The 26,469-nt window shown below is 46.6% G+C and overlaps 1 protein-coding gene across 1 annotated transcript; it reads right to left on the bottom strand.

Annotated features, from left to right (window-relative positions):
* Positions 1 to 1,405: 1,405 nt before the first annotated feature.
* On the bottom strand, positions 1,406 to 25,802 carry LOC108627105 (homeobox protein abdominal-A homolog). Its single transcript, XM_018028157.1, has 3 exons — positions 25,049 to 25,802; positions 21,204 to 21,236; positions 1,406 to 1,806 (listed from the first exon to the last, which is right to left on the bottom strand). The coding sequence occupies exons 1-3, from the start codon at positions 25,800 to 25,802 to the stop codon at positions 1,406 to 1,408; spliced, it is 1,188 nt and encodes a 395-aa protein (XP_017883646.1).
* Between the last annotated feature and the right edge of the window lie 667 nt (positions 25,803 to 26,469).

The following is a 26,469-nucleotide window of genomic DNA, read 5'->3' on the forward strand; positions in this document are numbered from 1 at the left end:
ATTCGACTAATTACAACGCGCGAGTATCTCGCGGAGGGTAATCGCCGAGCGTAAACCACGGTTAATTAATTCCGGAAAAGAAGCTTGGCCATTTCGATTTGTACTATTAAATTTCTCTATCGCGGGAAAGAACTCGGCCAGCGATACGAAACTGCTTGGGCGTACATTTTCAACCCACCGGTTCTCCCATGACGATCGGTTTCAAGCTGGTATTCGAGGTATCCAAAGTCTCGCTGCGTTTCAACGGCTCGTTCCGTTCGCAATCTTCCCACCACTCCACTCACGCGAGACTAATCGAGGGACAACCGATTAGAACCGATCGTTCCCATGTATAAACCAATTTCTTCTAGCAAATCTTTATAGTTTTCATGTAGATAATCTTCGGTAATGGAAAAAATTGATCTTCGTCGGATAGACGAAGGGAGCAGATGGGATGTGGAATAATGGATTGAAGGTTTTTCAAGATCAGGCCCGTGTCCTCGTTTTTCCGCACCATCTCGATCGTTCACCTCAATTAGACGAATTCTTCCTCGAGTCTGTTAATTGCTCCCTACTACCAGTTCTCCTTGGGTATTAATTGATCGTCCCGTCGGCTGCTCCTTCGGCAACGCTTCCGCGTTAATCTTTTCGCTCCAGCTCGTTTAAACTAATTCTAGGATCCCGACGCGCGCGATCGTTGGCTTCCACATCTGTGTGATGCGTGTACTTGTATATCTGGCAGTTACCGCGCCAAATTAATTATCACCACCGTTGTCATCGTCGTCGTTATTCCATCTTTATCAACCGCGATGACTCGTCGCGCCCGATTAGCAATTTATTACATTATTATAGGTACGCTCTAGGAATCAGTCACAGGCTAGGTCGTCCAGTATTGGCCCAGCCAAATAAGTACGTACGTGTTTTATTTTATCCCCGTTTCGATATTCTCCGTTATCGAGAGTACGTTTCACTCTTCGTTCCCCTCTTCTTCCGCGGAAGAACACGTCCGTTACACCTTATCGACGTCGAAGAAGGACTGTGGTCCTCCTCTCTCCCTTTCTTCTCCGGGACCGAGCAGTGAGAAGAAAGAGAACAGAGAGATATTCTTTCGTCCGCCTATCTCGTATGTCTTGGAAGAGGGAGACAGTGTTGCACGTGGAAGAAAGAGGAACATCTTCCAGTCGATAGTCGTATGTCGTTTGCGTGAGGTATCTTCGCGGGAAGAGTGCGAAGAAGAAGGAGAACGCGCTCGATCGCGTTTGTTCGTCGTTACGTATTGTTTAAATCCTCTTGCAAGGTCTCCTCCGTTACGCGTCGGCCGACCTTCTTACCAACTACTTCGTTTCGATGTCTTCGTCTAGTACGCTTCGTCCAGTCTCTTGTTGCATCTTCTTTAAAAGAAAGACAAGCGGCTTAGGAAATGCTCCTATGTGGGCACCTTACTGACCGCCTTCAGAAGATCGCTCTGCGTCTTGTCCAGTCCGCTTACATGATGCTGTTGCTGATGCTGCATCGCCGCGTTCTGCTGCTCCTGCTGCATCTTCGCCTGCTTCTCCACCTGCTGCTTCTTCATCATGTCCTGCTCCTCCCGCTCCCGCCTCGCCTGCTCGTTTATCTCCTTCACCGCCCTCAGCTCCTTCTTCAGCTTCATCCGCCGGTTCTGGAACCATATCTTGATCTGCCGTTCCGTGAGACAAAGAGCGTGCGCGATCTCTATTCGCCGCCGTCGCGTCAAATAGTGGTTGAAGTGGAACTCCTTCTCGAGTTCGAGCGTTTGGAACCGCGTGTACGTTTGCCTGCCCCTGCGCCTCGGGCACCCGTTCGGTCCTGGAAACGTCAGAAACGCAGATTTGCCTAGGTTAGTTTTTTCGTGAAGCACGAATTATGCCTTTCAACCCTTTGCACTGCCACGGTCAACTTCTATGCTTACCTGCTTCTCCTAATTCCAACGCGAGCAAATTCATTAAATGTTTTGGTATCGAATACGAACGGAACAAGTTGACCATTGACTTACCGTGTAAGTGATTAAGAAGTGCAAAGGGTTGGCTGAGCAAATGATATTCAAATAGCGGCATACGTTTGAAAATAAAGAAGATTCCTTCGCGGTAGAGACCGATCTTGAAGACGAGTTTCGTTTATTCTCTCGACCGCGTAATCCCCGAGCGATTATCGTCACAGCCAGTCGTTAAATATTAATTAAAATCGCACCGGTTTTATTAATTTTATCGCTCGGGAATCATCGCGCAATTAAACTGTCGACTATTTCATGCTCCACGCTAATTTAATGACTGCCCGACAAAAAAAGGCTACGCTCTCGATTGCGTAAACGTCAATTTTCCTCGAGTCAGGCCACAAATCTTTAACTCTCTCCTCGCTTTCTCTTTTGGGAAAGAAAAAAACGTTTCTTATTGCAGGGGTTGAACGAGGTAAAGAAGGGACGCGGTAGAAAAAAAGCATAGTAGAAAGTTTCGGAAAAGTCATTGTCGGTCGAAGAAAGGAGGCCCGAACCCTTTTTCCGTTGGCCAACTTTCTCCGAGGGCCCGGAGTCGAAGTCGTAAAACGGGGTACGCGCAGGGCAGTGCATTTTTTATGGTGTTTGAGCAGCTATCGAACCCGCGTTGCTGACCAGGTAAAGACCGGTCAGCTTGTCACGCGACCGTCTACATACCTGAAACTCGCCTACCTAGCTGGTTTCAACGTTATCTTCAAAGCATTGATGTAATTGCAAAACCCGGCTTTAATTTTCCCATTTCCCGTGGTCGAGCAATTATTAAGAGATCGTTTCAAAGGAGATATCTCCATCGAGACTTTTCAATTTTCTGCGGATAAGATATTTAGTTGTGCCGAGGATGCGAAGGCGTATGGAGAATTTAATCGAAATTTAAATTTTCAAAAGCGATATACCCGCGGAGCGTGTAGCGCGAGGAGGCGAAATGGTCGCGGGTTGCGCCATGCCATGAATGCGGCTGCCGCTCGATAAACTCCTCACCGGCAATTTTCGCAATTGGGCTCGAACGTAATTTTACTTTCGGCACGGAAGGGTGGGCTCTGTTCCGCCGGGTAGGAAACCGGTTCCGAACGGGGCAAAGCGCAATGAGTGCGGTCAGCCATAATACCATCATTCTCGGGAAGACGTCGAATAGCCATATTATTGCCTCGTGATGAAACAAATACGCGCTACCGACCAATAAAAGATAGCCAGATTTTCGATGCAGCGATCTGCCGAACGACTCCACAAAAAGAGGAAGGAGCGAACGATCCTTCCGAGAAGAAAATCCATTTGTCTACATGGAAATAAAGATGAACGGCTTTCCACGAAATTTCCGCGGACGATGACATCGTCATCCTTCAAATCTGAAGAGAAAAAAAGACGCGGAATGCGGGGAATGCTGATATTGAATTCAACATGGCCGTTCGCAGGACCTGGGTCCAGGATTCGCTGAGTTCGTGCGCGCACACGTTCCCCAACTCCCGTCTGTGTTTTCCCTATCAGTGTGTCGGAATCAGTACAGTGAGAATCAAAAGTAAAGAAGTATCTCGCAATTTCTAAGCTGTGCGAAATTCATTGTTTGCTCTGTATAATATTTTGCTATCAATTTTTCGAATAGATCTGTACAGATAAAATCCGTTCAATAAACGGCTCAACTCTCATTCGCTGAATATGGAATGAATTCGGTTTTTTGGCACGATTGTACGCGGCGAGTTTAGCCGGTGCAGCCACAGGGTGGTTGAGCCTCGGCTGGGAAGGGTGGGCCATAGGTTACCTTGGCAACCGGAGGGAAAACCATTCCATCCTGCTGGCGGCATATCACGCCAGGGGCGAGTCAAGCAGCCAGAAAACCCTTCGTTGCATCCTCCCTTCCTCCACCGGAGGAAGAAGGGAGGGCGCCCTCCACGACTCGGTCCCTCTTTTCCTGTGAACTCGATTGCTGTCGCGCACCCTTCGTCATAAATATTCGCGGGAACCATCGGTGTCGAGCGCCGCCGCGAACATTATCAACAATTTTGCTGGATCAAGCTAATGACCTTGTAGAATTTATAGATAACCGTTTTTTGCCGCCCCTCCGAAGGAGCTGGTCAGGCCGGAATTTCGGACGAGGTTGACAGCTGGGCACGAACCTCGTTTACCCTGGGGACCGCTTAATTCATATACTCTCCACGATGCCAATAAAAAACTGCGACACTTTCGCAGTTCGCAACGAAACTTTTGTTATTGTTCCTCGTCTCGTTTTGGTCTCTTCAAGAATTGTCCTGCATTATTGATACAATTTTTCTGTAGAATCGCAACGAGAGAGAACATGTTCGAGAAAGAAATCTACCAGACTGTCGGATATTTTCAAGCGACGATAACCTCCCAATCGAAAATCGGCGATAACCTCGCGCGATTAATAAGGTGACGAAAGACGCGTGTAATACGTATGCGTCTGCATCGGCCCTCGCGTTCGACAGATAACCCCTTTCTTGGACGACCATTTTCCTCACTTTTACGATCGACCGCTGTTTGATAAATAGCCTGATAACCGTAATTTACACTTATAATTGATAATTGATTACCCATAAATCAGAAACTTCAAAACAACCACGCAATTTTATATTAAAACTTAGACGAGTTATAGGAATGTTCTTCCGTTTAGACTTCGCATTTCTCATGAACGTTTCTAAACGTTCGAAATTAAAAATGATTAAACAACCTTTTATGAGTTTCTACTAGTCAGCATCGGCTCGCGGATGATTCTAGAGTTACGACTTCATATTGGAAGAGGGCAAGTGTACACGACGCGGAGGGCGAGACGAGGGTGAAGGCCTGCGCCTAATTGCGGCTATATATTAAGTTTAATACCTGCTCTCGGTTTCGTCGAGCAGACGGGGGAAATTACCGAAGTTTTGCCCCGACGCGACTGCGTCGTCTCTCCCTTGCGATCGAATCGCCCCTCCATATTTTCTCTATACAGATTCTATCAACCCCGCCGATTCAAGTTCGCGAATTTAAACGAAATCTGCAAAATCGAACTTCAAACGCCTGAAAGAAGCTCGCCCTCTCGACCACTCGAGGCTCGAGGGGGTCGGAGACTGAAACGGGGGCGGATTCTCCGGAACTTGGGTTTATACACGCGGAAGATGGATTCGCTAATGGAGAGCTGGTAATTTAAAAGCTCTTCTCTTATATACCAGAAACTCCGTGTTTTCTCCAAGAATTTCCAGCTCTAGAAATGCAGGTACCTAGTATATTTCTGAAACGTATTTTATCAGCTGATCATTTATTCTGACAAAAAATTTAGATTCAAGTTATGCAAGCGTACGCGATAAAAAAGTGCTAGATTATTTATAAGAAAATCGTACACAGAATTAGCAGATAAATAGTTATTGCCTATTTATATATTCGTAACCTTTAATTACTTTTCGATGTTCGTGTGCTTGAGAAAAAAATTTCATAAGGAATAAGATGATAAATGCAGAAAAATTCGCACTAATCTTATCCACCTATGTAATTTCCTGCATGTTAACGTATCGTCGGCCTTCGATCTTTTTATGCTTATTCGTGATAACCGGAGCTGTTATAAATCGTTTCTACGCCAGTTAACGTCAAGATCAGTTACAGGATATCACCGCCCTCAAGAGCTTCCGATATCGAGATCACGAAAAACGATCCTCGACCAGCAATACTTGTCAGTCCTCATATTTTTATTCGCAGTGAAAGTCATGGAAACGAAGCTTACGAAAGTCCACTAAATACCCGCGGGAATAGCTCGTGTTTCGACGCCGCAAACGCAGCAGTTGCTCAAGCATCGTACAGAAATCGCCTTGTGCACGAGAGAATTTGCAATCACAGAGAGAAAGGTGCGCGTCGATAATGAAAAATAGCGCTGCTTCTGTGTTACTCGATAACATTCTCGAGTCGAGAAAGGAAAAAATGACTCACATTGGAAATGGAATAATGAATTGCATTTCGACGCATGCTAATTCTATAGCGGCTCGAGTAAACGGTTAAAAGTAAGGTCGGAGTCGGAAAATCGCGACGAGGGGTAAAAATACGGGAATTTCATTGCGTAGCGAAACGAGTGGGCAGAATACCGCAAGAGCGACGACACCAATAGAGGGCCAGGTCGTCGTAAATCGTCGAAGGGGTGATTAAACGTCAGCCGTTCTCCTCTCCGTGCGGTTTCGCTTCTTTCCGTCGTGAAAACGCGCGCTCGAAAACAATAACCGCGCGGCTTTAACAGCCATTTTAAGTCGCTCCATCGACGCTGCCACGCTGTTATCTGGCCACGCCGTTTCACGGTTATCGGACGGCCAAACGCTTTTTCACCGTACACGAGTATCGCTATTGTCTCGTCTATGTACAATTTCCGCCTCTCGCGTTTTCTCCCAGATCGTATCGTTCCCCGGTAGCTGAATCACTGTCACCGTGAATTTTCATTTGAAAACACTGAACGTCAATTATAAAAAATGATATTGCAATCCAGTTGCAACGATCGCATTCGAATGTATCTTATCACCCATTATCGTCACGTTTATGTGCTCCTCGGGCGGAGAGGAATAAAACGGGAACGACGCGCGAACCGGCGCTTGTATAACGTAAAACGATTAATATATAATGTCGGGGGGACATTGTACGCGGTTTACGTCCACTTTGACCGGAAATAGAAACGACGAACATCGCATACGATGAAAGGCGGCGACAGAGCGCAGTTCGGAATGGGATAGGGGGCTACTGACAGCTGGAATAGCTTCGATCGCCCGCTAAATTCGCGGCACCGCGAGTTTTATTCGTCGTACGTTTCACTTTACCTTGTCGCTTTTATTCCCGCATTATTTACGCCGGTCCGAGTTATCATTTCACTCGCGGGAGTAGGTCGTGTTCGCGGCTCGGTAAAACTCGGCCGGTTCTCATATACATACATTCAGCTTCGCAGTACTCGATTTTTCGTTAAAAGCAGCAGATTGTTCGCGGAATAAACGCGGATGCGTCATAATAAACCGAGCTAAAATTTCCACGAACCGAAGAAATTAATAATAAGTTCATTAGGTGATAATTAAAAATGAACGTAGCCGCGTTGTACTTACAATCCATTCATTACACATGCGCGTTTTAAACAATGAGAATACACCGTAGTTAGAATGTGTAGGGGAACAAATCTGTCTCCGCCCGTATTTATGAGGATACCAATTTGCATAAACATCTACCACGACGCTTAATAAATAGATTTAAACGGGGCGCCGTTTCGTGTACCGATTACGATAATCGTCGATCAGCGGCGCGCATAAAATTACCATAAATGAATCACACCGCACGTTGTCTCTTCCGTCTAACCGTACTCACTATTTCACTACGGCAGCTGCAGAATTTTTCTTTCCACGACGGAGGGTTTACGTGTTTCCCGCAGTTGCACCTGGATTCTTTCCAACTTCGCAGAAAATTCTGAGATTCCTTTCAAGGATTTCACCGATTCTTATCCTTTTTTGATAAAGACTTCAGTTAGGAACTGGAAGATCTAACTGCAACGTGAGGTGCGCTCTAGTCACTGGACGTTAATAGCTACCGTATGGAGCAAATCTCGGCACGAATTCATAAACGTAAATCAGTCTCGTTTTCTGACAGACCTTCCAGCGAAATAATCGCACCGGCACGGAGACCGGGCAATATATAAATCGGTCTTAGGCGGATAAATCGCGGAGGCTGAAATTGCCGCGCAAAAAGCGAGAGAGAACCGGAGGAGTTATCGCGACCATTTTTCCTGTCCCACTCCGACGCAGCTAGGAGAAGAGAAATAAACGAGGAGCCCTGCGGCTCGTTTTCTCTAGCCTGGGGGCTCGGCGACCCGGGACCGCGATCAAGCGATTCGTGGGTCGTGGCTGGACCGTATCTTCGGTCTCCCCCGCTCGCTGTCTACATTTTTCACCGGCTTGAGATTTTATTCGCCCGCAGCGCCGCGAAATTAAGCCGTTTTGAGATATTTACGAATGGATTCGGTCCCGGCCCGCTCGAACAAAGAGACGAGGGCCTCGCGAGCGATTTGCGACCGTTGTCAAAATTTAGGCGGCTGCTGCTTTTTCGTGAGCCCGATAGGTATGCATCCCGCCACGGTATTGTCTACGGAATTCCTCGAACCAAGCTGGACGGCAGACATATCTGCTATATGATGTCACGTATCCGAATACATTAACCGGCGGTCATACGGTAGCTTTTTTTAGACGCCGGACGGACGGACGGGAACGTGATTAAAAGTTAAAGCTGACGCCGGGTCTTGTTTTCGAGTTCATCCAAAGACGAAAAAGAATATCGTCGATCATTTTTAAACTCGCTGACGAGGCAGCAGTCAGACTAATTAATCTTATCACTGTTCAATTTGCCATTGCTTGATCGAATCCTACTGTGTATGAACGTTGAGGAAAAGAAGATGGGAATAAAATGGAGTCAGCAGTAAATGGCTAGATGATCGCACAGGTGTGTTCATTCGTCAGGAGTCAGTGTGCGTGTTCGACACTCTTGTTAGGTCCCGTCGCAATAGGCTGAAATCCCGATTGGTCGGCAGGTTCGACTCGTTGTGTGTGGCGCACACGCACGCGTTGCTACGAGAATATATGAGGGTATACCGTTCATATATATGCAGGGTGGTAATAAAGGATTCCGACAAGGATGGATGGTGAAAGGGGGGAAGTTCGTTCCATTGTTCCCGGTGGAGCCGAAACGTCATCCATAAGGGTGCCTCCCATTATCTGGCGTGTATCTGCCTCACGCACACACGCGAGCAGCGTACGAACACGCATGGGAGAACGGCGAAACCGGAGAGGAGATCGGCTCTCCGGCCAGATGCGGCATGGCGGTGCCTTTCACGGTGTGTGGAATCGTATCTACATGGCGGCCGACTGTGCGGCTAGTCGTGTATTCCTCCTTAGGCAATAGGAGCTCTAATCTCCCACGAAATTGTAAAGTCAGCTTGGGAGTGAAATTTATAAGGGGTCTTCCTCCGGTCGACATTGTTTTTCGAAAGAATTTCTACAATTTATGCGAGTTCTCGAATCGGGAGATCTTACACCTCTGAATTCTGTCCAATTTTCTAATTAATTCTAACCACTAACTTCGGATGGACAGTGAATAATTAAAATGAAACCGAGTTTCTCAACTTCGGAACAATATCAAAAATAGTATTCCCCGGACAGTTTCTCGACGAGTATATCCGCTAATTACGTGGCGCGGGACGCGCATTAATTCTCGTTGTTTGAACGGAGAATCGCATGGAGGGGAGCGGTTGGCGACCGAGCCTCTTAAAAATAAACCAGTCGGCAACACGCCAATCCTAAAATACACGTAATCTCGTTCGCTGGATGGAGGGTGGGTCTCGATACCTCGACGGCTCGGGATTAAATTTTAATTTTACAATAAAGAATGACGTATCAGAACGCTGTTGGCAAACATTCTCCCTCGCGAAGGGTGGCATACTCTCTTGTACACGCTCTCGTAGACGCTGCCACCTACCCCCTGCAACAGGCCGGCGCGAACAGCCACCCCGGAGAACCCCTAAAACTCTAATTACGGCCTTACATTCCCCTCCGCGCCCCCGCCGGCTTCGTACCAACCCTCATATTTTCAGGCATTCTTCCACCCGTAGCGAGACCTCGTCCCTTCTTCCATCCGCGCGCCATTACATGCAAATGCCACGGTTGTCTCTTTCCGCTAATAAAAGTCGTGGCCCGAGCAATTTAGAACATCCGACGCGGACTCGCAGCTTCCGAAAGACGAGAACAAGTTCGAGGAGGCCGCCGACACGTCCACGAAATTATTACTCGTTAGCGGCGCGCCCCGGCTACGTTTTACGTTACCCGGCTGGCTGGGTACCGTTTAATTGTTGTTTAAAATTCTGGTTAAGTTTCACAATAGAGTTACTACATGATCTTTTAACGATTTTTTTATCGTGCACTGGGAAAAAAGGGTAACGTCCGACTAATCGTTGACCCCTATCACTGATACCCTTTAATTATCTAGTTTGAATTATCGCGCCTGACAAATGGAACCTCGTTCCCTAATCAGAACAATGAATCACGCTGGAAATATTCAATTTAACCCTTCTAACGACTCATGAATAGCTTATCCAGATTATTTATTGTTTTATTGTTTTATTGTTTTAATGAGGCGGAGAAGACCCACGGAGATCCCTAAACGGTGGGATCGGCCATACGAGCGGTTATCCAGATTAAATCTAACGATATTGATATCGTATAGAAATATAAAAATTGTGCTTGTGATCTGTCGAATATTCTAGTCAGTAACTAATTCGTAGTAATTAAAAAAAGGACATTCCTTTCTAAGGAAGAAGGAATTGCCAAGGCTTTGGACGTAGGTAGAAGCGAAACGGTGAGAAACGGTTAGGATCCGCATAATGTTTAATCAGAGCACGTTGCGGCTTTACGATATTAGTTCCCGTTACGCACCCTCCTTCACCCCTTTCCCTATTCGCCACCCCTCGGGTTTTCCTGCTGCCCTGTCGTTCGGACCTTCCTTCCGGAATCTTCCGAATATCTCGAAATTTACAGCTGGGAGGTGTTTAACCTTCGACAGGAGATAGTGTCTGCCGCCCTTCCGTCGTGGACGAGTACATATTGGTCGAAGGATCATCGCTTCATCGCAAATTGATAGCAATGGTCCGTTTCTTTTCGTTTCCATTAATTTATATTTCATTATCGTCAGAGAAATTGATAGCTGCAATCGTGATTCTGAATTTATTTCGTGCACGTACTCGGCCGCGATGGCCTATGAGAAACAGACTACTGGCCTACTTTGAGCATCGTCCCATCTACATGTGTTTAACAGCTAATTTAGGGCCTGCCAGTTCGTTGTGGCTCATAACCGGTGTTATTGAGTTCAAGGCGAACTCGCCGCGTTAAATAGATAATGTGCTCTCCCAAAGTATAAGTACCTTGGCAACATCCTGGAGAACACCAAAAAAATGGGCAATGGACAGGACATGACTGAACTATTGAATTTTTTGTAGCCGAGACGCGTACAGCCTGGTCGATGATCGAAATTGAATATCAACGTTTAATCGCATCAGACAAACTCTTGTCTAGGTCCATTGGATGAAAGCGTATTCCGCAAAGTTGAAATTTAGGAACTCTTCGAAACTCTTTCGCGCTTGAAAAGTCGTTCGGCCATTTCCTCTGTTCCACGCTAAAACTCGATAGTTTTGATAAAACCGGCTAGATAAGGGGCCATCCGCTAAAGACCGGAGGACTCTCTCTGTCTCTGTCCTTTCCCCTATGAACACGGTGGCAGCGTGGCATCGAGGAAACGGGGTACAACTTATCGGAATCGTCTCCGATACTACGAAAATTCAACGTAGCGAAATCTGCTCACGAATCGCGCCCACACGAGTCTGAGTAGTTGACTGCAACCGAGGGCGAAGAAGACTTCGCCGGGCAAACGCGAGTATAATAAAAGTCGCAAGATAGGCGAATTCCTCCGGGAACCGTAGTCGAGCCCCGCACACCCTCCTACGACCTCTCTTTCTCTCTTTACTTTTTTTACCCCTCACTCTCTCTCTCTCTCTCTCTCTCTTCCTCTCTCTATCTCTCTATCTTTTTGCTCACTTCTATCCATTCGGACACGGCAGCGGACAAAGGGGAATCCCCGCACATGCGCTCTTGCTTCCTGGCTCTAGTAACGATTCCACCCATCCCTGTTATAACTTGTCTACCCCACCAGCCACCCCGAGCGACCACCATCGGCCTGACACGAGCTACGAGAACGATTCCCATGTACGTGCACAGAGAGAAACTTACACACGCTTCGTACGAAGCGTATTGGTATCGATACGGGCGATGGGTTCGATCCGATTTTCGATCTCGAACGAACGAGATGTGAAATAATGTACGCGACAGACCGAAGAGGCACCAGAGATATTCGAGGTTCCTATTCAAAGGTCAACTTTTTTTCTGCGTTCCAACCTAATTTCCCTTAGTTTTTTGTTCCCGTTATCTCCGATTGATGAACGAGGCAGGCTCGTTGTTCGAAAATTAACGGGTTAAGTAACGATACAAGAGATAACGGGAAAAAGAAATTAGTTCGGGCGAGCGGCGAGTTCGTAAAGAGCGTGATTACGCGTTCGGTCGAGCACAACCACTGCGTAAACTGCGATACCAAGTATAATTGAATCGTGCCAAAGTTATAATTTCGCCGATCGGATTCCTCGTTAAGGGACGTACGATGAATTAACCGAACGAGCTGCGCGAGCCACCGAAAGGGTATCGGGTTGTAAAATGAGCGAACTGGGAATTACGCGTAAATTCCACGATTCGCGAAGTGTCATCACTTTTGCCGATCCTCGACCGATACCAGCCTCTTTAATTATGTCCCAATTAACCAGCGCTCGGAATCCCGTTCTCTACCTTCGTCTTGCTCGAGCCCATCACTATCGACGCCAAGCACGAAAGCAGTTTCCATGGACGATGCTAGGGGACCAAATATGTCTACGTGGATGGCCTCGCGTACAGCGAAACTTAAAACTTATCGAGAAACACCGTTGCCTTTCAGTTTAATAATTCTCATAATGCATTGATTCTCTTATAAATGCTCATGCTAGTTGATTCTCTCGTACTGATACTTAATAGATAAGATCTGAATAATAAATTCTATTCCTCACTCGCGACTGCGCTTGCTTTTGAGTCTCACTGTAGTCTGCTCGCGTGTGGGGTACATCGACTTCCCCATCGACGTATATATACGTGTCTATATAGAGTACGTGCACGGACACGAGTACACAACGACTACCGGTCGGGCACACGTACGTAAGTATAAAGAGAAGAGGCGTAATATCCTGGAGAGGAGCCGCGGGACGGTACAAAAGCTGGAAATGGAGCCTTTAGTTTTTATCGGGGGATAAAAGTCGTGATAAGCTGTATCAGGGGTGTACCGTGAAAGAGCATGGCGACGTACTCACGCGATATCTAGACCGGATCGGTACGTACAGCCTCGGTGTCTGCACTCGTTTCCCGTTCTCTCTATGCGCGAGACACGCCGGGCTTGGAAATTTCGGAGGTTATTGTACGACGCGATGTATTCCAAAGGCGTCGCGACGCTCGCGTGCGAGCAAAAGAAACGATTCGACCCGAGTTCAAGCTTGAATCGATCGTAATTAGATCTGCAACATTTACACGGACCTTGTAATTTATATTTTCATGAATATCGATCGGTATACCTGCGGTCTATAATTTTTTCATGGTTCAGTAAACATACTGTACATGTGTAATCACAATCTTTTTCTTGTAAATATATAATTACTTTTAATGAATCGATAATTAGCATGTTCGTTGGACAAATTAATTGATACTACTAGTATTATGTAGAATATACGGGGCATGTAAATTTCATTATATTTGAAAGTGAAAGAGATCACTGAATAATCCGACCATTCCCTAATCGAAAGACCATGTATAAATATCGCCAATATTTCTTGGTATTCGTTTCCTATCAAACTCTATCAATGATCGACGAACCTATCTATATAATCGGCCCTCGGAAATTAGAAATGGTAAATCAACGTGGGATTGTTACAGGAACGTAAACATCGTAACTCTGATCGGTAGTAAATCTACCTGAAGCCAAGATGGAGCGTCCAGACCCTCCGTTCGGTATTGGCCATCCGGAGGCATAGATTATACAGGAGAGCCCCCGGGGGGAATAGAAGGAGGCTGATCTCTCCCTCTTTCTTTCTCCACCCTCTCTCGCAGCATAGAGACTCTCGCGGTCCCTTCGTCCAGCTTCGCTGCTCTCTCCACGGCTAAAGGTCTATATCGCGCACCGTCAAACCTACCCGAATTGCTCGTCGTCGTGTTATGCAAACGGGCACATTTGTTACGATAGTACCCGCCGGGGGGTCGTTCTCCACCGTGGCCTGCCGTGGCGCACGTCCACCGGAGTAACACAGCTATCCATGGATATGTTTTCTCCTGAATACAACCACCTATGTACGTATACGCATCTAAACTCGAGAGTCTCAACGTCCGAATCGCATTCTCTCTGGAACAACCCAGTTCCGTGTGTCAACGATGCAGAAAATATAGTGACCGTCCTTTTAGACGAAAGACAAATAACGTTCATCAACCGGTCCGATATTATAATTCTGAAGAGAACGTGATGCAGAAAGACGTGTACATGGTAAATCGTCTAGATCGTTTCAATGAGGGATGAATTTAAGGATGCGAAATCGCCGTACAGGTGGAATTCGATATGGGTGTTTAACGATCTTCGCACATCCTTATTCGTCACATATTTCACCAGATCGTTCCATCCTTCTCGTAAAATTTTATCGACCGTGAAAATAACACTCTGCCCGTGCGTTATATCTGCTAGACGGCATTCTCCAAGTTTTAACGACCCGTCACGCACCTATCTGTCACCCTCGATTTTTCAAACTTCCATCAATCCATCGGTGTTACGTGAAAGCATTTTCTGGGGGAATCGAGAGACAAACAGGAGTCTTTTGGGCTCGAATAAAATGTAAAACGGCCCCTACGTCTCGCTCTCGCTCTTTCTCTCCCACTACGTTTTGAATCGAGGAACTTTGCTTCCGGTAACATCGCGCGCGTTCCCGAAACGCTCCAACTTTCGGTCGGTACGGGCAATTTTTCTCTTAAACACCGCGCTAAAGTCGAAAGTTTCGGGGCGTAGAGATGAAGACAAGTTCGACGCGAGGCGTGCGCCGCGAGAATAGGATATCCGGGCGCGCAAAACTCTGAACGAGATGTTTGCTGCAGTGGGAAACTTTTAGCTAATCGTGGATATCGCCGTCGAGGAAATAAGACTCGAATTCACTCCGGGAGGCGAGAATTTCCTTTTGTATACGTGTTATCCGACGACGACGACGACTAGGGCGACAACTTTTCTTTGCATTAGCAACCGGATCTCGAGGAATTACTGGAATTGCGTTACGAAGCAAGAAAATTGTTCTCTTTAGAAAAGAAAAGCCTTCACGAAAGAACGCGTTAAACTTAAACTTAATTTTCTGAGAAAATTCATCGGTGTAACAAAATTAAGTCTGATTTCCCGTTATACATAAAAATCACCGATCACGCAACGGAAGTGCAAACTGCGAATGACGAATCGGACGCTAAATCTCTCTGTGATTACTTTTTAAGACACGAATACATAATTCGAGGAAACCTGAATGAAACGAACAACGGGCAACTTACTATGCGAGGCGAGTCTTCCAACCTCTAAACCTAAGTTTTCATTAGAACGGGTCGGTACCCCCGTTATCTCAATCCTCCCTACCTCTACAGCCTGGGGGCATAATCGTATTTTAACAAAATCCTGTTAGCAGCGCCGAGAACCCAGCCGAACGGCCGCGCGGAGCGCACTATTTTACTCTAACTACTAGCAAGCCATTCCGCAATGCCTCAGTCTTTTGCAATTTCGCGGGAAGCGCGAAACACGGCTTCAAGCGCTGAGAATCGAGCCGAATCTCACGGAATAATTCAACCTGGTAACGCTCTCGCCGACTCGAAATTGCGAAACCTCTGCAACGGGGAGAGTAAAGGGAAACGAGCACGCTGGACCATGTTATCACGATTCACGTGTTTCCCCAATGAAAGAAGAGAGCCTAGAGTTAGAAACACTGACCAAAACTTTGCAAAAGACGAAGTAGCGAAGCGAGCCAGCGGATTTCTTCTCAAATAAAAGGAGAGGAAGAGTTATCGAGAAACAGATAGAGCGCGCCGGTGTAATTACGATAAATTTTGCCCTGCCCCCTCATCCCGCGATAATTATCGGTATGCATGGGTGTACGCGAGTCCGTGTTTCTTGCTCGGCTATACGAGTTCGATTTTTTTTCCCCCGAGACTCTCTTGCGCAAATGGCAGCAGCGAATATACGATCGACTGCGACACACGCCGACGTTCCGCGTGTTCTCCCTTGCTAATCTGTTCGTCGAACGAGTTTATAAATTAGAACGGCTACGCGAGCGTCTTGCCTAGTCCCCGGCAACGACTTGCGTGTTCTCTTATTCATCCGCATGGGGCAAAGGCTCCGCCGCTATTTCCTCTCACCCGTACAGAATTTACCTCCGCATTTTCTACAGCTGAGATGGCAGAGGAATGTTCGGAAAAGAAATTATTCTGAAGGATAAATCGATATTTTTATACCAATGAAAATCGCTGGTTACAAATTAAAAAAACTAGCGTAGAAAGAGAAATATGTTTAGAATAAAAGTAGAGATGTATTACCGCATGAAATCGAAAACAATGTTAGATCGAAACACAATTGAGATACGAAGGTTAATAGCGGATTGTAAATTATTTATTGGACACGCAAGCGATACGCTAACGTGGGTCGTAATTCGGGGTTAAATGTGTCGTCCCGTTTCGGGAACACGAACAAACATAAAAAAAGACCTCGAAGGTGATTGATTCTGGTAGACAGATACGGGAGAGAAGCCTTTACTTTCACCCAGCCGTGATTTACGAACGTTGCCAAGAGGCATCGACTTTTTGGCTCTACGTGGATCGGTGAAAACTTTACTGCTTCTTCAAGGGACGGGAAAAAGCGCGACTCTCTCTTCCTCGACAAAGGGTGCGGTGAAAGTTTGCGCCGGGTTACGAGAAGAAAAAAACACCGATCCTTCGGATAGAGGTGAAACCGTAAAAAGGGCTGGAGGGAAGTGACCTTGTGAATTTCTACGCCGGTGAAAACGCTCGATTTCCATTAAGGGGAAATATTCTGTTGCTGGTTACAAACGGCGATGCGCTCTGTTCGAGGATCGTTATTTAATTCAAGAGGAGGGAAGCGATGTTTCGGAGTAGGTAAATTATGCTGCGATACCACTCGATCGCGTAACGCGACTACAGATATTTCGCAAATCCGTAACTGCGTGTAGCGTAGCACGCGACACAATCGTTTGCATAATAAAGGGTATACGTGCCTTGACCGATACCGAGGATTCCGGCGAACAAGGAAATAAAGTACTGATGCGAATAAAAGCGAATTCATCATTCGAGTTTTAAGTTGATAAAAAAAAAAAAAAAAACCGCGCGATGCTCATATCATTTAACAATCGCCTAACGAGCAACGCGGGGTATCAATTTGCTTATCATCGAGTAACGCAGTTTGTTTTGATAAAGAAACAGACGCGCCTGAAAAAATAAATGGCCGATGACTAACGAGGTTAATTAGAAGCGGATCGATGGCGATCGAAGGAGAAACGGAGGCGTGGGCGTCTGTCGCGATTGCCTCGAGCGAGCAGAAAATATCCGGCGGAACGTGGAGGGAAAGGAGACTTGTCACTACAATATCTACGGTGACATTTAGAATCGAGCCTGGAGGATTTTGACCGGTATGATGGGTTCGGCACGCGACAAAACGGGGTACAAGCCGTCGTATGATCGTAAAATAAACGGTTTCGGGGTGGCGCAGGCGGCCGGTAGCTGACGCCGGCGAAACACTTATATAACGGCAATTAAACTGCTTTTAAGGCCCATAAAACTGCAGTTTCAATAATCTCGGTGACAACACCGATTTTGACCTGGCTTCTCCCGGAAGTAGGAACTTCTCCGAGTCCTCCGAGATTCATCCCCCCGACGTCGTTTCCGCAACGACGTCCTTTCCGAGTTTCTTACTCACGATTGTACGGCTCAATGGTTTTCATCGAGCGAACAAAATTTCAACAAACCTTTATGAACTTGAATATTAATTGGCAGAGATAATAAAGCCGCCCCTGCATCATTTTTAAGACAATTCCGAAACGTTTGAATTTTTGAAGACCACTACCTGGCGCAACCCAATGGAAGAGGTAGGTGTAAAATAGAGAGGGACGAAAATGGTCGGGCAGAAGCGAGCGAGCAGGCAGGGAAGAGGCCGGGGGAACGGCGAAATGGGATAATACAGGACTCTGCAGGACGCGGCAGCCATCATCGAATGCTAATGAGGGGTTGGCGGGTTTCGGGGCGGAAGATTCAGTCCGCGCAGTGGCGCACTGTTGCCAGAGAAACGGTCTGATTATAAATTATACATTATCTCGTGCCAGCCCACCCCCGTGTACACACCGAAAATCCAGCGTCGACGTCCGCAAGCTACCAACATCAAAATGCGCGCCGTTTATAGAGCCGAGATAGATTAAAGGTATTATCGGAAGGCAGTGGCTAACAAAAATCCTGTTCGCCCTTATCGCGTTTCACGGTCGCTTGTTGTACGCGCTGTGCCGTGTAATCGATTTCGAAATTGACACGGTGTTTCATGTATCCCGTCGTCATTTGTTTTAGAGTCAGATAATCGTATCGGACACTGAGAAAATTAGCAGAGCCATTTATCAGCAATTTGATACCGAGATGAGTCTATGATATTTTTGCAGCAGTCTTGGGACAACGTGGAAAAAAGAAGGAAATAACGCTTGCGGTAGAATTGCTGCTGCGCTCCGTTACGGTGGGGTAAACGTTTCCCAGAACGTAGCACGGCAGCGAGGGAGTTAATCAAAGGGTGGAGGGACGAACGGTAGCGTACTGAGCAAGCCAAAAGGAATGTTTGCCGGGCGGTGCTGCGCCGGCAGAGATCGAACTGTTTATAAATTATACATTATCTCTTGATAGCCGAGAGCGTACACAAAACCCGGGGACTAGACGTTTACTGGCCACTGAACCCTGCCGTCAAAGCGCCACAAACATTCGGTGCCGACTGAGAGACGACACTCTTTCTCAATTATATGACAGTATACATTGCACCTAGATCATTGCCGCATAAAATATTCGTATTGACAAAATAAATTCCGAGAACTTTGGTAGCAGTCCAGAATGGAGCAGAAACCTCGACCGTCAACCGGTGAACGATTAAATCTCTACGTTAATTTTTAAACGTGAGACTCCTCTCCCAATTTTACAACGGCGAACGCGTGCGTGCGGGATATAATTTGTCGCAATGCGCAATTTCTTCGCGCTTCGATGGACGGTAGGTGGAGCTCTCTCATCGGGCCATTAATCTCTGACGTTCTGTACAGTGCGCGACAAAACACGCCTTGAAAATGTAGAATTTATCCGACTAACGTCCTCCTTACAAGGATGCTGCAGTAATATATGAACTTCGCTTTTGTAAAATATTTTTAAACCCACGGAGAGAAATAGAGAGAGAAAGAGAGGAGACTTCTGCTCCGAATAGAAATTCTAAGACGGAAACCTCGTGGACGTTCTATCGAAGCCAGCCGGCCGCCAATCCCAATTCTATACGTAGTAGTACGTTCACGTACCGGCGATAGATTATGTCCATAGACACGGCGACGGATATTGCAACCGGTGGAGGAAAAAGAATGACGCCCGCTTGAGTTGAATTCAAAGTACTATTCCTATATCGCCATTCCCTACGAGTCTTAGACTCGCGTTATTTCAGCTCGCAATATTAAGAATTTGATCGAGTCGAAAAATTCTTTCGAATTAATCGACCGTCGAACAATCAGGGTAATTAGTTTGAGGACTTCTATACAACAATTAAGAGTTGCTAAGAACGTTCCTATAGAAACTTCGTAACGGGACTAGATGCAAAAATGGCGACTGTTCGATGGCCGAGACGGCGAAGAAAGAAATACATTATGGCACAGACGCCAGGATGCATTATTCACCGCACGTTTCCCGGGCTAACGTCGATTCGCGTGGCATAACTTCAATCACAATTAGTCAAGCATCCTGGAGGTCTTCGCGCGACATTCTCACAGGTATTTCGGCTCCAAATGCATTAACGTCGCGTCTCCCTGACGCTGTACATATCACGGCGGCAATCGGAAACCGGCTTAATACGATCCGTGTTTGCAAAACGAAGTGATTCGTTTGTAGATGACTGAACGTACGATACCCGTATCAGTTTCAAGAAAAATATACAAGACATTGATTGTAACTCTGTAGCTTGCTCCGATTCTCATCTAACTTCGTCAAACTCAACTTCGTACACGAATACAGCACATCGATTGTTATGAAACAAATCTAGTCAACAGAACGTTGAGCAGACAGAATGAACGGGTGGATGAATGAAATGACAAAGAGAAACTGATAAAGATATTATCAATGACGTTGTTTCGTCGTAAGGAATGATTGAAAGAACATGTTCATCGCGGAGTTGCCTTTGATCTTTAGCAATCACGTTCCGTTCATACGAATTTCATTCACGCTGCGATTCGATCACGGGCCGTCACGGCCGGTTCCCATGGTACGACGCGACTTCCTAATCACGCGCGGTAATTTCCATTTGAAATTATGATCCAGCCTGGTGTAAACAAACCGTTGCACGATAAGTCCAGTCAAGTTTTAATTTTGCCTAATCGCCGCGAGCCGCGTTATTGTGGGCCGGTAATAGGTCGTATAAAAGATAGTCACGGGGATAATTTGCTGGCGAACATTATCACACAGGTGACGACAGGTGTGCTATACGTTCAATGGAGTACGCGTATGTATGTTTGTGTGTGTGCGCATATTCTTGCATGCGCAACTAACATAAATGAATAGGGAGAGAGCACGTGCTACTGCGGATTCGAGTAAACGACCCCTAAAGCGCGCCCTTGACTTTTCTTCCTGACACAGTTCTCCGAGGACAACTTTTCTTTTTTTTTTTTTACGCAGCAATGAATCCGCGAACGGCATCATCTTGTAAAAAAAATACGACGACCGGGGCTGCGTTGGGAATCGCCCGGGGGATGATCAAACCGAGAGAAACAGGCGCACGAATTAACCTTAAAACAACTTATTTCACGGGTGCATTGTCCCGGGGAAACTGTGAGTAAAAGTTTAACGACGAACCCCTGGCCTCCCCTCTCCCACCCTGTTTCTTTTTTATCGTTTGAACTTCAACAATGAAATTCATGTTCGGTCAATTAAATCGATTTATCGGATATGACGGAACTGGATTACGTATATCCCAAGAATATTTTACAATGTCTGATAAAAATAATAATCTCTGTTTCGGACAAGAACCACGGGGTTCTGAGGCCGGAAACGTGACTGTCGGTTGGAAAAAGTGGCAAAGGGCCTCGTACGATTACGTTCTGTGAATGAAACCGGCTCTGAAAAATATGCCAGCCATATGTGCACGCGTTTCAGAACAGATTCGTTCCTGCGCGACTCCACTCACGGTTCAGCTCCACGAAAATTTGTGAACGAATAAAAATCTCGTCTTCAACATCGGCTCATGAAACCAAAAAAACTAGCAGCCAATGTATTTCAGCGAATAAAGACTACGTTAATAAACAAGACGTGGTACTCACCGCACACGACTCTGTCGAAGGGGCTCATCCAGTCTGTAAGCAAGAACAGTAGTAATTAGAACGATTAGCAATCGATTAACTAAGAGAATTATACGTTATACTTAAAGAAACATAGACGTCACACAAAAGATATAGTTGCAAGGACAACTCATGACACATCCGTGCTAAATATACCCAATGATAAATTTTTAACGTTTAGAAAATTCACCCTCGATGTGTAAGTAAGAACAGTCTTACCCAAAATTTTCCTACAATAGATTATGGTACTCACAGCTGCAATCAGTTGAATTTAAGATTAAGCGTTCTTCTATCTATATTCTCGGCGCGTACATAACAACTCTTAGCTCGTAAGGGAACTAAGTAAAGAGAAGCGAAACTTATTCCAACGTGTACGCAATTAGAAAGTAGGAAACTCGACACGCGAAGCCCTCTCGCTGTAACTTTGCCCTGCTATAGAAACGTGGATTAGAGTATACGATCGAGTAGAACGTTAAAACCGTGGCATTCAACTGAATAGCTGGATCAGCCTAATTCGTAATACTCTGCTAACAAACTTGACGGTATCCGCAATTAGAATAACGGATAAATCATTCCACTTTGGATCTTATTTAGAATTGTCCAGTTTTCGCAAAAGGTAATTCAAGAACGAGGCTAATTAACGAATAGCGCGAGTGATACTGATTCCTAGGTTGGGATTTATCCCAATAAATCTCTTGTTACCGTTTCAGCGTCAGTGCGCGGCATTCCCTTCGTTTCTCGGCTCGTAAAGTTATTCTTACGCAGTCGTAAACCAGATAAGAACTTTATTGAATCGCGAATAGACACTTGCGAACGTTGCCCGATAAGCCTCCGCAAAAGGAGGACGCGCCGCTGGTTACTCCTGTGCATCCTCGAAGAATAGTTTAATAACAACTTGCGACTGCGTTGTAAATTGCGACGGAGCACGTGTCGAGTGTAGTCAGCAGCCATTCGTCCCGTTATGATTTATCAACGGTTCGAACATAGCGCGACGACATTAAGAGAAACGCAAACGGTTTTTGCGTTAGCAACCGTTAGCCTCGAGCTAAAGAGTTTCTCCCTAAAACGCGCGAGCCAGGAAATATTTGTAAAATTGCATTGGCTCGGTGTATGATTTACGACAAACGTTGGTCGTCTTCTGGTCTCAATGGGCAAAACGTTCGGTGGCTAAGTACGTCGTTGGAGAAACGTTATTGCGAGACGTTGATAGCGGAACGGGTTTTGGAAAATAATTTGCATATTCGACGATTACAGCTTCATCGGGTACCAAATGAGCAGCGAATTATAGCTATCTAAACGCGCACCGACTCCTCTATTTCGCGAAATGTATCTCCGCATCGTTTGTCGCCAATTAGAGAGTTCATATTGAAAAAGGAATAAAATAGGGCACGCGTTTGATTCGCCTGACTTGACCGTGATGCAAATTCAGATGATGTTTCGTATGGTTCATTACCTATTCTGTTGGATATCATTGAAAAATTCGATTGTATTTGCAAAAAAATTGTCAACGGGTCTAAGTTAATTCGCGAATTGCGTGTACTGGAGCGTATAAGCGAAATTGAAGTTTCGGTTATTCGAGCGAATTGCCGTTGTTGTGACAACCGGAGCGTTGCCATTGTCCGTGTGGAAATCGTTGAGATAACGTCGAAACAGGCTGCGACGATATCGCGGGGCGACCTTTCAAGAAAATCGTTCGACTCCTTCGTCAGCCTCGAGTATCGCGCAGTACCGAGAAAGCCCATTATATCGGATTGGTTTATTTTCGGTTGATCCTCGGCTCGAACCTTGGAGAAAGTTTACGAATCCTCGAGGACGATGGAATTTACACGCGTCTCTCAACGATGAACGCCGAAAAACAATGCGAAAAATGCTTTAAAAATACGCGAGAGAGCTTTTTCATTGCGAACACGACCGTGCCGTAGAATGCCGTCGGCTCCTGAACGCAGCCTCGTATGTGCAGAGTATACGTACTTGGAATGCGTCACGAGAAACAAGGGAGGAACAGCTAGATGCCATAGATTTCGTTTTTTTCTTTTCAAATTGACGATCAAGTCGATTTGCTGAGTTATTATAACGGAATCCAAGTATGTAAAATGAAATTCTATGTAAATCAACGAGCGTGCGTCAGAGGAAGGCTTGTTCAGGTGTTATGGCAACTATATTTTGGAGTTGTTTAGATCAGAATGAACGGGCATTCAATCGAGGATAATTATATGGACATAGTAAGTGACTCCTATCTCGCGAGATTACTGCACGTTTATAATAATATCGGCGATAGTAAACATAGAATAACTTTCTCCAGGACAGATGAATGGAATAATTAATTAGTATGTTATAATATTAATCGACCGAGAATAATTCAGATAAGCAAACGATCCTACCGTAAAACAGTAAGCTCGGCTCGTGAGTAAAGGCCGACTTATTATTAATATACCAGCGCAATTAGCTTTATGGGATATTTGTATTCTAGTCCGGGTCAGTAATGGTGGCTGCGGCGTGGTTTCAATGGATTTTACGGAGCATTCGAGGCATAACAATGTTCGAACGACCACTCCGTGGTGCCCCCTGCAGAAAGAATAACTATAAACGCTGTACCGTGTACCGTAGGTCAGTTTCCTATCCGGCCATGATCCACGAGTTGATCGCGACTAATCCGTTCCAGATCGTTCGCGCGTTTCTGCTCCGATATCGAAATCACTGAAGAATGTAACGGCGGCTTCGCCAAGGAAACGATTCATGTTGTATCTCTCGAATCGGAGGTTAAACTTCATCGTACGCGTAATTTTTTTCCGATGTCGGTCAGCGATAAAGCTCGACTGATACAAATTTACAAGAGACCATAAATTCCGGATCGGATCGAGCGTAATTTATCGCGTCGTTAATTTATTACCGCGAAACGGGTTTCCACTTGAAAATTCGCTCAGCGCGCCGTGACCGGTAGATAAAAGCTAGCTATGAACAAAACGATGCATTCGTTATTACCTATTTTTTAACAATGATCGCGAGCGTACTTTCACGCAACGTTGGATACGTTTTTGTGGAGTCATTACGGGAATTACATCCGTCGGCCGATCATTAATACGCACCGATGACTGTATCATGGATCATGGGCGGTTTTAGCGCTACGCCAATCGCTAATGCTTCTATTATCGATTCGAGAGACGATTTTAATTCGTTTCTAACTGCGAGTTTCGCTTATCGCCGGCTCGCATCTTTTTCGAGCGTTTAACAACCATAACGCTCGCGGTACACGCGGTTGCTTTACTTGGATCGCGCTGGAGTATTGGAATCGCTAGCAGAATTTCACTCGGCTCGTTCAGCGAGCCGACTCGAATGCGGAACGCCTACGTACAACGCCTCAACGTTAACCGTGGCTACGCATTGAACGCGGCGCCAACGGAAGGCCAAAGGAGTACCGCGTGCTATGCATGAAACATAAGCAAACAGAAGCTGAGACGAAACAATTACCACACGGCGGATTTTTATGTATCCGCGGGAGAGTTAGCAGATAAATACAAGGAGCGTTTAAAGCTGTTCGATAGAATATGTTTTCAATCTTCAATCCCAATAGGTTCATAGATAAATTTGCAAGCCGAGAGTGAATTTTCTTAAAAACAATGATTGATACATTCATCACGCGATTATCACTTACTCGTCAATTTATTTTGTTTTATATTAAGCAAAAAGGAATCGCATAACATGACAACGATTATTACTTGCAGTATGCATGCAAGTCATCTTGGAAATTCAGCCAGAATGAGTCTGTGAATCATTGGAGAGAATAGAAGCTCGACAAACGAAATAGACAGAGAAATCGAAAGACTTACCGGTGATGGACATCCACGGATATCGGGGTATGTCCGAGATCCCGGGCTGGCCGGTGGTGGCTTGTTGGCAGGACGTCAAAGGGTCGACGACGGCCGACGCTGCAGCCGCTTGATGATAGAATTGAGCGGCGGCGGCCATGGAGGCGGACGCCGCCGAGACGGCCGACGACGCGGACGCTGAGGAGACCAAACTTCCGGGCGTAGCCCCGTTCTGGTGATGATGACCGAGGGTGTAGTTGACCATCGGGTCGGCGGACGTCGGGGCGACGTTCCCGGTCAAACTCGCAGTGTATCGGCAAGATTTGTCGCCGGCGGTTGCGGCGTCGACGGCCGCGGCCGCGGCCAACGCGGCGCTCGAAGCAGCGGTCGAACCGAAGCCCGGCACCATGCTGGACGTGGCACCGAATGCCGCCGCCGCGACCGCTTGCTGCTGCTGGTGATGATGATGGGCGGCTGCCGCGGATACGTAAGGGTACATGCTGGATGTGGTGCGCGCCGCCGGCGAGGTCGACGCGGAACTTCCGGAGTGCTGAGGGCTGGAGCCCGTCGGGCTTGGGGAATTGTGTTGCTGGGCGTAATTGACGGCCGCGGCCGCGACTGCAGCCGCGGATAGGCTCGATTCAAGGCTTGCGGTCGCGGGGCTCGTTGTGCACGCTTGGATCGTGCCGGGATTCGCGCTCGAGAATAACTGTTGATGATGAAACTGCTGGTGGTACTTAGGTAGCATACTATCGATTATGAATTTCGAACTCATATCGGCTATCGTAGCCGGCGCCGATCACTCGCGGGCTCCGATGCCGGAGACACGCCCGGGTCACGGAGAACCGGGTCGAGTGCCTCAACACCGACACCGTGCCGGCGTTCCGGCCTGATGCTGCTTCATCATTGCGCGCACTGCTTCTATCTCGCGAGTATCACGGCAAATCGATGAAACGAATGAATTATTCACCGGGGACTCGAATTAACCGCACCACTTCGTACCGTTCCTTTTCTTTTCCTCGTTATTTCCTTTCTCACTGGTCGTACTAAGCGCGCGGCAGCGCGTCGCTCTTCTTTCTTCTCCTCCGACCTGCGATTCTACGTCCCCTCGTTTCTCATTCGTCTCCCTAAACGACCCCCACTTCGATCATGTCACTTACGCAACCAGTACACATTATCACAGAGCGGAACGCGAGTTGGAACCGGAAGGCCTCTCGCGATGGTGCACCTGTTCTTCCTCGGCTCGTTTACGGATGGATCACCGCACCAGATGAGAACGATTCCTTTACGGTAATTACGATTCCTTGCACATCGGGGACGACGTAGCGACAATAAACCAGCGGGACCTTCTTTAGGCCGGTGGGCCCACCCAGCTGATCCACCGAATACCACCGGAGCCGGAGCGGTCCCAGGCGAAGGAAAATTGGGCTGGCGACGGCGAA

This window comes from Ceratina calcarata, unplaced genomic scaffold (assembly GCF_001652005.2).
Source record: "Ceratina calcarata isolate Rehan_Ccalc_2016 unplaced genomic scaffold, ASM165200v1 scaffold44, whole genome shotgun sequence".
NCBI classification, from domain to species: domain Eukaryota; kingdom Metazoa; phylum Arthropoda; class Insecta; order Hymenoptera; family Apidae; genus Ceratina; species Ceratina calcarata.